The sequence below is a fragment of the Haliotis cracherodii genome, unplaced genomic scaffold, assembly GCF_022045235.1.
Source record: "Haliotis cracherodii isolate W230 unplaced genomic scaffold, xgHalCrac1.p SCAF_13, whole genome shotgun sequence".
NCBI lineage: Eukaryota > Metazoa > Mollusca > Gastropoda > Lepetellida > Haliotidae > Haliotis > Haliotis cracherodii.
Genome location: NW_027266268.1, coordinates 32,442,104 through 32,452,945, shown reverse-complemented (window position 1 = coordinate 32,452,945; position 10,842 = coordinate 32,442,104). Strand labels below are relative to the sequence as shown.

The 10,842-nt window shown below is 39.6% G+C and overlaps 1 protein-coding gene across 1 annotated transcript; it reads right to left on the bottom strand.

Moving 5' to 3' along the window:
* Nucleotides 1-1,195: 1,195 nt before the first annotated feature.
* Nucleotides 1,196-9,175, bottom strand: LOC139458625 (mucin-2-like). Its single transcript, XM_071240048.1, has 4 exons — nt 9,055-9,175; nt 3,227-8,563; nt 2,719-2,803; nt 1,196-1,750 (listed from the first exon to the last, which is right to left on the bottom strand). The coding sequence occupies exons 1-4, from the start codon at nt 9,173-9,175 to the stop codon at nt 1,609-1,611; spliced, it is 5,685 nt and encodes a 1,894-aa protein (XP_071096149.1). The 3' UTR covers nt 1,196-1,608.
* Between the last annotated feature and the right edge of the window lie 1,667 nt (nt 9,176-10,842).

The following is a 10,842-nucleotide window of genomic DNA, read 5'->3' as shown; positions in this document are numbered from 1 at the left end:
TCATTACAGAGACGTTGAGAAAACCCCAAAGTATATAACCCAGGTGCATGTGCCAATTTAGGCCTATAGTATTACCGCCTCCGTGGTCTAGTGGTAGAGTGTCCGCCCGGAGAGCGGAAGGTCCGGGATTCGATCCCCGGCCGCGTCATACCAAAAGACGTTAAAAGATGGTACTTGTTGTTACCCTGTCTGGCGCTCGGCATTAAGGGATTAAAACAAGGACTGGTCGGCTCGGAGTCAGTATACGGAGTCAGTATACTGAGTGGGGTAGTCATGTTAAAACTGCGGCATGGTATCTCAGTGAGCTAGCACTATAAATCAGCATCAGTCCGGACTAGTACATGCAGACACACACACACACACACACACACACACACACACACACACACACACACACACACACACACACACACACACACACACACACACACACACACACACACATATACACACACACACACACACATATACACGCGCGCGCGTGCGCGCGTCGCTATATAAGTGCAATAATCTTATTAAACCCAAATTCACCTCACCTCACCTCCAGTATTTTGAACACAAACATAATAAAAATTACCCTTGTGATTAAATTAATGTGAACAATATTTGATTTTTTTAAACTTAGCGAATTTCACTGTCCACAGAGACACTAAACATGTTAGTAGACGTTACTAACCAGTTCGTAAATATTTGCAAATTGGTTAGTAAGTTGCCTATGTGGATAAGTAGTTTACTAATAAGTTGGTAGAGATTACGGCCCATCTTTCACAGAACTACTCTTTTACAATTTGCAAAAAACAAGTAAAAGACAATGAAAATACATGTATTAGATAACATATAACGATTTTCAGCCGCATTTTAAGTTTATTTACACAATAGTACAAAAAATTAATGGAAAGGTAAATAAAATATACATATGTTTATTTACACTTGCAAACCTCCCTTCATGATTGAGTACATGCCATAAAGTTCTCAAATTTTGTAAGTCATGAAGAAAGTACATCAACAACGTTACAAAAGCGATATACACCTAACACTCTGACTCATAGAAACTGGTTTCGTTTATATGTTGTAGTAAATCGGTTTGTGAACTGTGCGATATGAACAGTAAAGAGGTCAACGAGAAATATATCTGACCACATATTGTCAATATAGAACGTCAACGCAAGAGAATAATAAGTCTTTGAATGGATCTCTGAAAATCAATGATGATACCAGGAATGTAAAAAGGTATATGTAAGTATGACACGCTGATTGGCCTGTGGTAATAAGTGAGCTGTAACGATTATGAATGAAAATGGTCAAATATTTCATGTCATTTTGACTGAATAACATACACTTTTAAATAAATAAACCAACATCTAATCAGATCAACAGACTAATTGATATGGGAGGAACAGTGGTGAAAAATACATATGATTGGTAATATCGCACATCATTTCCAGAAATTGACAATAAATGTCAGGCGAACAAATAGGACCCGACTACTTTTTATTTCAATATTTGAAGGTGGGTAAGTCTGTAGACCAGTTTCAAAAGTCAAGTCAATGTCGTTGCTTAAAACTATGATTGGGTATGAGTGGGATGAACTGTACTGGGTATTATTGCCTAGGTTAATCGACCAGCATTAAAACGTGTTGAGTATGAGGAGAACCCCCTTGAAGACACTCCTAGAGGCGGAGCCATGTAATCCAAGTCTCCGGTTCGTGTTGGCGGAGGTTTTCGTTCTGTCCCCATTCTGCAAATGCCTCTGAAATAAGGGACACACACATTAATCCAAATTATCACAGACTTAAGATAGCGGAAATTTGTCTGATTGTGTACTCTTTGACATTATTACAGTTTCTAGAAGGCTATCTGTTACAAGCGACAGAGGACTGTTCGAGATCTTTAACGAATTTTAATCTTCTTGTCAAGTGGGAATTGTATACCTATCTGAACACTGGACTGTTTCATGACCATCGACAGTGACAAGATCCTGAACATTCGTGTGAGCACACACATTCATTAAAGGGCCGCTCCCACGTATGTAACCCATCGTTTTGCCTTGTGCTTCAGTATAAGTTATTGATTATTCATTGATCTTAAGTGATTATTTACTGATTGCACAATTCAGCTCCGATACCGATTATGATATTAATCAGTTTGGAAATCACACCAGAACAATATTAATTGTTGGAATGAACTATTTGGCTGTAGTTTTGTTTGTGGAGTATTCACAAGTGCCTCTGACGTCTAAGGCTTACTAAACTGGTTCAATTGCTTTTTGACAGCAAGCGGAGTAGGTCATGGAGACATGTACTTCCAAAGTTTGTTTTGAGAAATAAAAAGGTAATAAACACTTCTGTTTATGTTAATTTTGTTGAAAGCAATAATGCTTCACAAACAAACTTCACACAGTGCCATGTGTAGTGCCATCCGATCGCAGTCAACTACCGTCTGTCTATTCGTGTTTGTGGACAACGCCCAGTACAAAGAGTTACATTTTTAGCACAACGAGTGGTTAAACTAGCAGGATTAAATATTAAGATGACTTCTCTTATAAATTTGATAGTCGAAGCCTGACATCGATTTGTGCAAGTGGTTCCTAGTTCTGTGCAAGCACACCCTGTCCCCGACATCTACAGGAACTACGGCATATGCCAACACAAGCACGAAGAAGCACATTTCCAACACATTTATGTAGATTAACTCTTGAAGTAAAATAACTGTACGCACCTTTTGACAAAGACGATGAGCGCAATGAGGATGACAATTATCCCGAGACCGAAAGCGGAGCTCGCCCCTATGATGATTATTTCATCTGGAAACAAACGAATATTTCATACAATTCACTACCTGATAATACTGATTATTTTTATTTTTAATTAATGTAAATGCAAAAATGAATGATTTCCTTGAAGGAAGTAGTACAAGTTTCTGTGAAAGTCAGAAAGACAGCGGTAATCACTGTTTCCAAGACTTTTCTGTCTCCATATTCTTTATTCTTAACATGTGTTTGTTTCCGTTTTATGATGAAGTCAGCAATATTTAAAACTGTCACTGTGATTAATCGACTCCAGGGCAGACAGATCGGCAATTGATGGGATGAACAAGGGTCCATACCTTAAGGGTACTTTAACATACAATCAAACAAGTCATCGACCACCCGATCCAATTGTGTCACGTTAATGACAAGCATGGTTTGTAGGGGTAATTTGTAACTCTTTGTAATTTGTGTACTCACCACTGAGAGCATTGACTGTCATGGTAGGAGGAGATGAGCCTAAAGTTGTGGATGTAGGTGCTGCCATGACTGTAGCTGTGCTGGACACTATTCTTGTCCTGGTAGCTTGTTTTGATGGAGGTGAAGAACTTTGTGTTGAGCTGGCTGTTGTAGGAATTGTTGATGTAGTTGTGGTAGTTGGCGTTGTAGTTGGCGTAGTTGTAGTTAATTGCGTAGTAGGAGAAGTCGTTGGTTTAGTTGTAGTTGTTGGTGAACTAGTGGAAGTTGTTGTGATAGTAGTTGGTGTAGTTCTGGTAGTTGGTGAAGTTGTAGTGGAAGCTGGTATAGTTGTTATAGTTGTTGGTGTAGTAGTTGAGGTTGCTGGGTGAGTAGTTGTAGTTGATGGTGAAGTTGTTGGTGCAGTTGTAGTAGTTGTTGGTGTAACTGTGGTAGTTGTTGGGGAAGTAATGGTAGTTGTTTGTGTAGTTGTTGTTGCAGTTGTGGTAGTTGTTGGTGTAATTGTGGTAGTTTTTGGTGCAGTTGTGGTAGATGTTAGTGTAGTTGTGATAGTTGTTGGTGTAGATGTGGTAGTTGTTTGTCTAGTAGTGGTAGTTATTGGTGTAGTAGTGGTAGTTGTTGTTGCAGTTGTGGTAGTTGTTGGTGTAATTGTGGTAGTTTTTGATGCAGTTGTGGTAGATGTTAGTGTAGTTGTGATAGTTGTTGGTGTAGATGTGGTAGTTGTTTGTCTAGTAGTGGTAGTTATTGGTGTAGTAGTTGTAGTTGTTGTTGCAGCTGTGGTAGTCGTTGGGGGAGTAGTGGTAGTTGTTGTTGCAGTTGTGGTAGTTGTTGGTGTAATTGTGGTAGGTATTGAGGTAGTAGTGGTAGTTGGTAAAGTGGTAGTTGTTTGTGTAGTTGTGCTAGTTGTTGATGTAATTCTGGTAGTTGGTAAAGTTGTAGTTATTGGTGCAGTTGGGGTAGATGTTAGTGAAGTTATTGTAGTTGTTGGTACAGTAGTGGTTGTGACAGTTGTTGGTGTAGCTGTGGTAGTTGTTGGGGGAGTAGTGGTTGTGACAGTTGTTGGTGTAGTTGTGGTAGTTGATGGTGTAGCTGTGGTAGTTGTTTGTGTAGGTGTGGTAGATGTTAGTGTAGTTGTGATAGTTGTTGGTATAGCTGTGGTAGTTGTTTGTGTAGATGTGGTATTTGTTTGTGTAGTTGTGGTAGTTGTTGGTGTAGATGTGGTAGTTGTTTGTGTAGTTGTGGTAGTTGTTGGGGGAGTAGTGGTAGTTGTTGGGGGAGTAGTGGTAGTTGTTGGTGTAGTTGTTGCAGTTGTGGCAGTTGTTGGTATAATTGTGGTAGTTTTGGGTGACGTTGTGGTAGATGTTAGTGTAGTTGTGATAGTTGTTGGTGTAGATGTGGTAGTTGTTTGTTTAGTAGTGGTAGTTATTGGGGTAGTAGTGGTAGTTGTTGTTTCAGTTGTGGTAGTTGTTGGTGTAATTGTGGTGGTTTTTGATGCAGTTGTGGTAGTTGTTTGTGTAGGTGTGGTAGTTGTTTGTGTAGATGTGGTAGTTGTTGGGGGAGTAGTGGTAGTTGTTGTTGAAGTTGTGGTAGTTGTTGGTGTAATTGTGGTAGTTATTTGGGTAGTAGTGGTAGTTGGTAAAGTGGTAGTTGTTTGTGTAGTTGTGATAGTTGTTGGTGTAGATGTGGTAGTTGTTTGTGTAGTTGTTGTAGTTGTTGGGAGAGTTGTGGTAGTTGGTGGGGGAGTAGTGGTAGTTGTTGTTGAAGTTGTGGTAGTTGTTGGTGTAATTGTGGTAGTTATTGGGGTAGTAGAGGTAGTTGGTAAAGTGGTAGTTGTTTGTGTAGTTGTGATAGTTGTTGGTGTAGATGTGGTAGTTGTTTGTGTAGTTGTGGTAGTTGTTGGGGGAGTTGTGGTAGTTGTTGGGGGAGTAGTGGTAGTTGTTGGTGTAGTTGTTGCAGTTGTGGTAGTTGTTGGTGTAATTGTGGTAGTTATTGGGGTAGTAGAGGTAGTTGGTAAAGTGGTAGTTGTTTGTGTAGTTGTGCTAGTTGTTGATGTAATTGTGGTAGTTGGTAAAATTGTAGTTATTGGTGCAGTTATGGTAGATGTTAGTGAAGTTTTTGTAGTTGTTGGTACAGTAGTGGTTGTGACAGTTGTTGGTGTAGCTGTGGTAGTTGTTTTTGTAGGTGTGGTAGTTGTTGGTGTAATTGTGGTAGTTTTTGGTGCAGTTGTGGTAGATGTTAGTGTAGTTGTGATAGTTGTTGGTGTAGATGTGGTAGTTGTTTGTCTAGTAGTGGTAGTTATTGGTGTAGTAGTGGTAGTTGTTGTTGCAGTTGTGGTAGTTGTTGGTGTTATTGTGGTAGTTTTTGCTGTAGTTGTGGTAGTTGTTTGTGTAGGTGTGGTAGTTGTTGGGGGAGTAGTGGTAGTTGTTGTTGCAGCTGTAGTAGTTGTTGGGGGAGTAGTGGTAGTTGTTGTTGCAGTTGTGGTAGTTGTTGGTGTAATTGTGGTAGGTATTGAGGTAGTAGTGGTAGTTGGTAAAGTGGTAGTTGTTTGTGTAGTTGTGCTAGTTGTTGATATAATTCTGGTAGTTGGTAAAGTTGTAGTTATTGGTGCAGTTGTGGTAGATGTTAGTGAAGTTATTGTAGTTGTTGGTACAGTAGTGGTTGTGACAGTTGTTGGTGTAGCTGTGGTAGTTGTTTTTGTAGGTGTGGTAGTTGTTGGGGGAGTAGTGGTTGTGACAGTTGTTGGTGTAGTTGTGGTAGTTGATGGTGTAACTGTGGTAGTTGTTTGTGTAGGTGTGGTAGATGTTAGTGTAGTTGTGATAGTTGTTGGTGTAGCTGTGGTAGTTGTTTGTGTAGATGTGGTAGTTGTTTGTGTAGTTGTGGTAGTTGTTGGTGTAGATGTGGTAGTTGTTTGTGTAGTTGTGGTAGTTGTTGGTGTAGATGTGGTAGTTGTTTGTGTAGTTGTGGTAGTTGTTGGTGTAGATGTGGTAGTTGTTTGTGTAGTTGTGGTAGTTGTTGGGGGAGTAGTGGTAGTTGTTGGGGGAGTAGTGGTAGTTGTTGGTGTAGTTGTTGTTGCAGTTGTGGTAGTTGTTGGTGTAATTGTGGTAGTTATTGGGGTAGTAGTGGTAGTTGTTGGTGTAGTTGTTGTTACAGTTGTGGCAGTTGTTGGTGTAATTGTGGTAGTTTTGAGTGCAGTTGTGGTAGATGTTAGTGTAGTTTTGATAGTTGTTGGTGTAGATGTGGTAGTTGTTTGTTTAGTAGTGGTAGTTATTGGGGTAGTAGTGGTAGTTGTTGTTTCAGTTGTGGTAGTTGTTGGTGTAATTGTGGTGGTTTTTGATGCAGTTGTGGTAGTTGTTTTTGTAGGTGTGGTAGTTGTTTGTGTAGATGTGGTAGTTGTTGGGGGAGTAGTGGTAGTTGTTGTTAAAGTTGTGGTATTTGTTGGTGTAATTGTGGTAGTTATTTGGGTAGTAGTGGTAGTTGGTAAAGTGGTAGTTGTTTGTGTAGTTGTGATAGTTGTTGGTGTAGATGTGGTAGTTGTTTGTGTAGTTGTGGTAGTTGTTGGGAGAGTTGTGGTAGTTGGTGGGGGAGTAGTGGTAGTTGTTGGTGTAGTTGTTGCAGTTGTGGTAGTTGTTGGTGTAATTGTGGTAGTTATTGGGGTAGTAGAGGTAGTTGGTAGAGTGGTAGTTGTTTGTGTAGTTGTGCTAGTTGTTGATGTAATTGTGGTAGTTGGTAAAGTTGTAGTTATTGGTGCAGTTATGGTAGATGTTAGTGAAGTTATTGTAGTTGTTGGTACAGTAGTGGTTGTGACAGTTGTTGGTGTAGCTGTGGCAGTCGTTGTAGTAGTTGTTGATGTATTTGTGGTAGTTGTTGGTGCAGTAGTAGTTGTAGTAGTTGTGGTAGTTGTTGGTACAGTGGTAGTTGTTTGTGTAGTTGTGCTAGTTGTTGATATAATTCTGGTAGTTGGTAAAGTTGTAGTTATTGGTGCAGTTGTGGTAGATGTTAGTGAAGTTATTGTAGTTGTTGGTACAGTAGTGGTTGTGACAGTTGTTGGTGTAGCTGTGGTAGTTGTTTTTGTAGGTGTGGTAGTTGTTGGGGGAGTAGTGGTTGTGACAGTTGTTGGTGTAGTTGTGGTAGTTGATGGTGTAGCTGTGGTAGTTGTTTGTGTAGGTGTGGTAGATGTTAGTGTAGTTGTGATAGTTGTTGGTGTAGCTGTGGTAGTTGTTTGTGTAGATGTGGTAGTTGTTTGTGTAGTTGTGGTAGTTGTTGGTGTAGATGTGGTAGTTGTTTGTGTAGTTGTGGTAGTTGTTGGGGGAGTAGTGGTAGTTGTTGGGGGAGTAGTGGTAGTTGTTGGTGTAGTTGTTGTTGCAGTTGTGGTATTTGTTGGTGTAATTGTGGTAGTTATTGGGGTAGTAGTGGTAGTTGTTGGTGTAGTTGTTGTTACAGTTTTGGCAGTTGTTGGTGTAATTGTGGTAGTTTTGAGTGCAGTTGTGGTAGATGTTAGTGTAGTTGTGATAGTTGTTGGTGTAGATGTGGTAGTTGTTTGTTTAGTAGTGGTAGTTATTGGGGTAGTAGTGGTAGTTGTTGTTTCAGTTGTGGTAGTTGTTGGTGTAATTGTGGTGGTTTTTGATGCAGTTGTGGTAGTTGTTTTTGTAGGTGTGGTAGTTGTTTGTGTAGATGTGGTAGTTGTTGGGGGAGTAGTGGTAGTTGTTGTTAAAGTTGTGGTAGTTGTTGGTGTAATTGTGGTAGTTATTTGGGTAGTAGTGGTAGTTGGTAAAGTGGTAGTTGTTTGTGTAGTTGTGATAGTTGTTGGTGTAGATGTGGTAGTTGTTTGTGTAGTTGTGGTAGTTGTTGGGAGAGTTGTGGTAGTTGGTGGGGGAGTAGTGGTAGTTGTTGGTGTAGTTGTTGCAGTTGTGGTAGTTGTTGGTGTAATTGTGGTAGTTATTGGGGTAGTAGAGGTAGTTGGTAAAGTGGTAGTTGTTTGTGTAGTTGTGCTAGTTGTTGATGTAATTGTGGTAGTTGGTAAATTTGTAGTTATTGGTGCAGTTATGGTAGATGTTAGTGAAGTTATTGTAGTTGTTGGTACAGTAGTGGTTGTGACAGTTGTTGGTGTAGCTGTGGCAGTCGTTGTAGTAGTTGTTGATGTATTTGTGGTAGTTGTTGGTGCAGTAGTAGTTGTAGTAGTTGTGGTAGTTGTTGGTACAGTAGTAGTTGTTGTAGTTGTGGTAGATTGTGACGTAAAATTGCGACAAGTGTCACAACACCTTCCAATGTAGTCGGGACCGGAAGTGATACAGTTGCTATAGGCACATGGGCCAGTCGACGTGTTGTCGCCATAGGGACAGTCTGCAACATAATCAAGCAGCGTTTAAACGTTCAGATATTTGCTAATTGCTATATTGATGACAATATTGTCGAGCAAGTTCGTCTTTCGATTATCATAACCATCGTGTAAACCTTTCACTAGACCATGGTTAATGTGGAAGTAAATCCCAAGGCAATACAGATGGAACATGTTTAACCCTTTGGTGAATCCGATGATCAATGGTAGCACATGGTGGTAAGAGGCATAGATTCCATTCGTGGAAAGATTCACAGTAAATTTATGCAACTCTGCATAACTATTCTTGTCAACAATAAGACATATTTCATCACTGAGACCAGTTCTCACATGTTAAGTCATCACATAAATTATAGATACCAGGGTACCGTTTCACAAAGCAGTCGTAAATTTACACGCTCGTAGATTTTACGCCATATTTGCGCAATGTTTACGCCATAGTCTAAGACTGTTTCACAAAACTACACTAAAACTAGCGTTACCTCGGCCAACTTACACGCACGTAAAAAATACGATTGGAGCTCTTTCACTTTGTGAGGTAGGGAAATCCGCACTAAAGTTGTATACCGTGGCAGGTGCTCTGAGCAGACGACGAAGCGCAGTAAAATGGAGGACATTTGCGACAAGAAATCGAGGAAGAGAAACTTTTCGGCCACAGAACTCGAAATTCTTACAGAAGAAGTTGGCAGCAATTCAGATGTGTTGTTTTCATCGTTTTCTTCTTTTTCACAAAAAATCGGAAAAAGAAGATATGGGAGGATATTCTGACAAAGTGAGTGCATTTCACGGCATTGAACCCACATCTGTCATATGAAGGATGTGTTTTATTTGGAAGTGATAGACCTATGCCATTTAGAGTTATCGGGCTTGTTGTTATGCGGAAGGAAACACATAGCGATAAAAGGTGACTGTAGATCTACTTGAACTTGCAAGAGGCCTATCTTTATTTGTTAGTGCAAAATTTGAAAAGGTGGGAATTATTGTTATTGCTAGGGATACATATCTGAAATATTGTGCATAAGTGCATATACATGTATGCACACATATAAGAGGTCGCGGAAGTATCACTATTTTCACATTATAAAACAAATTGTATATAGACTAAACGTAAATTTCCTAAATGTCCGGCTCAGTGATTAGGAATAAAAAACGCCAAGGCAATTGTCAATCATGGGTGACATCGAGAAAAACACATTATATAATTTTGAAATAATTTTTGTTTACAGGATCAACACCAATAACACGGAGGTAAGGACTGTGCCTCAGCTGAAAAAGAAATGGCAGGACCTCAGGGCTGCAGCCAAGAAGAAGGAGGTGACAAGGAGGAAGGAGAGTGTGAGAACTGGTGGAGGTGGCCCTCCTACACAAGTCACTACTGTTGAACAGAAGGTATGAAACACAACAGGAAGAATATGTCAGATCATATGTAATAGTCTAATTGCCCAAATAGTCTGGTCATTCTGTAAGTTAACCTCAAGAAAATTGCAACAGAATATTTTACGACTGTTTCCTTTTAATTGAATGTATTTGAGTTTGTATTAAAAAGTCTACCAAAATCAACCTTCGGGAAAATGGTTAATTCCCGCATCAAAAAAGTTAAAACCAACGTGGAGAATATGGCATCTACGGGCCGCCGTACATCAAGAAGAGCTCGCAAAGAGAGATATTTCGTAGTGATCCTGCTACTGCCTTGGAAAATATTCAGAAAAAGAACAACGATAACGGAGCCGTATTATTTCTTGGTAAGTTGACAATTACAATTTCAATTCATCCAACATTGTTACAATTATTAGAAACATAATTATGTGAAAAATTATATCGAAAAGTGGACCCTCCTTGATGAAATAAAAATGTATGGAAGCCCATGAGTGACATGATGTATTATCATTTGCGTAATGCGTACGTAATTTGCAATTCATTAAATTCATTACGTTTTACAACCAATCTTGACAATATTGATATCGGAACAAGTTACCTTTTTCTAAAACACCCGATATTGACATTTCTCGTCTTGAGTGCATTTGTTTTACTGTTTAAAGTCACAAAATTAACTCTTTTAACCGGCTTGTAACTTTTTTTTGTCTGGGAAATTGGTGAAAAAAGGAACCAGGACAATTCAGCAAATGCAGATGTAATTACTTGAAATATATGGGAATTTAAACAACTTTACTCTCTTTTGGCACGATGCTGTAAGACATTTTTCATCTTTCAGAATTACGGCTACCATTCTGGAACGGCATGATCTCAGACAACAGCGCCAGTGGATTCTGTCTCCGTTTCTTGA

What these genes read in the sequence shown, in the direction of transcription:
- LOC139458625 (XM_071240048.1), bottom strand. Translation starts at nt 9,175, where the DNA reads ATGTCCTCCATTTTACTGCGCTTCGTCGTCTGCTCAGAGCACCTGCCA. An exon ending in ATCGTATTTTTTACGTGCGT is followed by an intron (nt 8,564 to 9,054) that starts GTAAGTTGGCCG and finishes ATTATGTTGCAG; the next exon opens with ACTGTCCCTATGGCGACAAC. An exon ending in GACAGTCAATGCTCTCAGTG is followed by an intron (nt 2,804 to 3,226) that starts GTGAGTACACAA and finishes GTTTGTTTCCAG; the next exon opens with ATGAAATAATCATCATAGGG.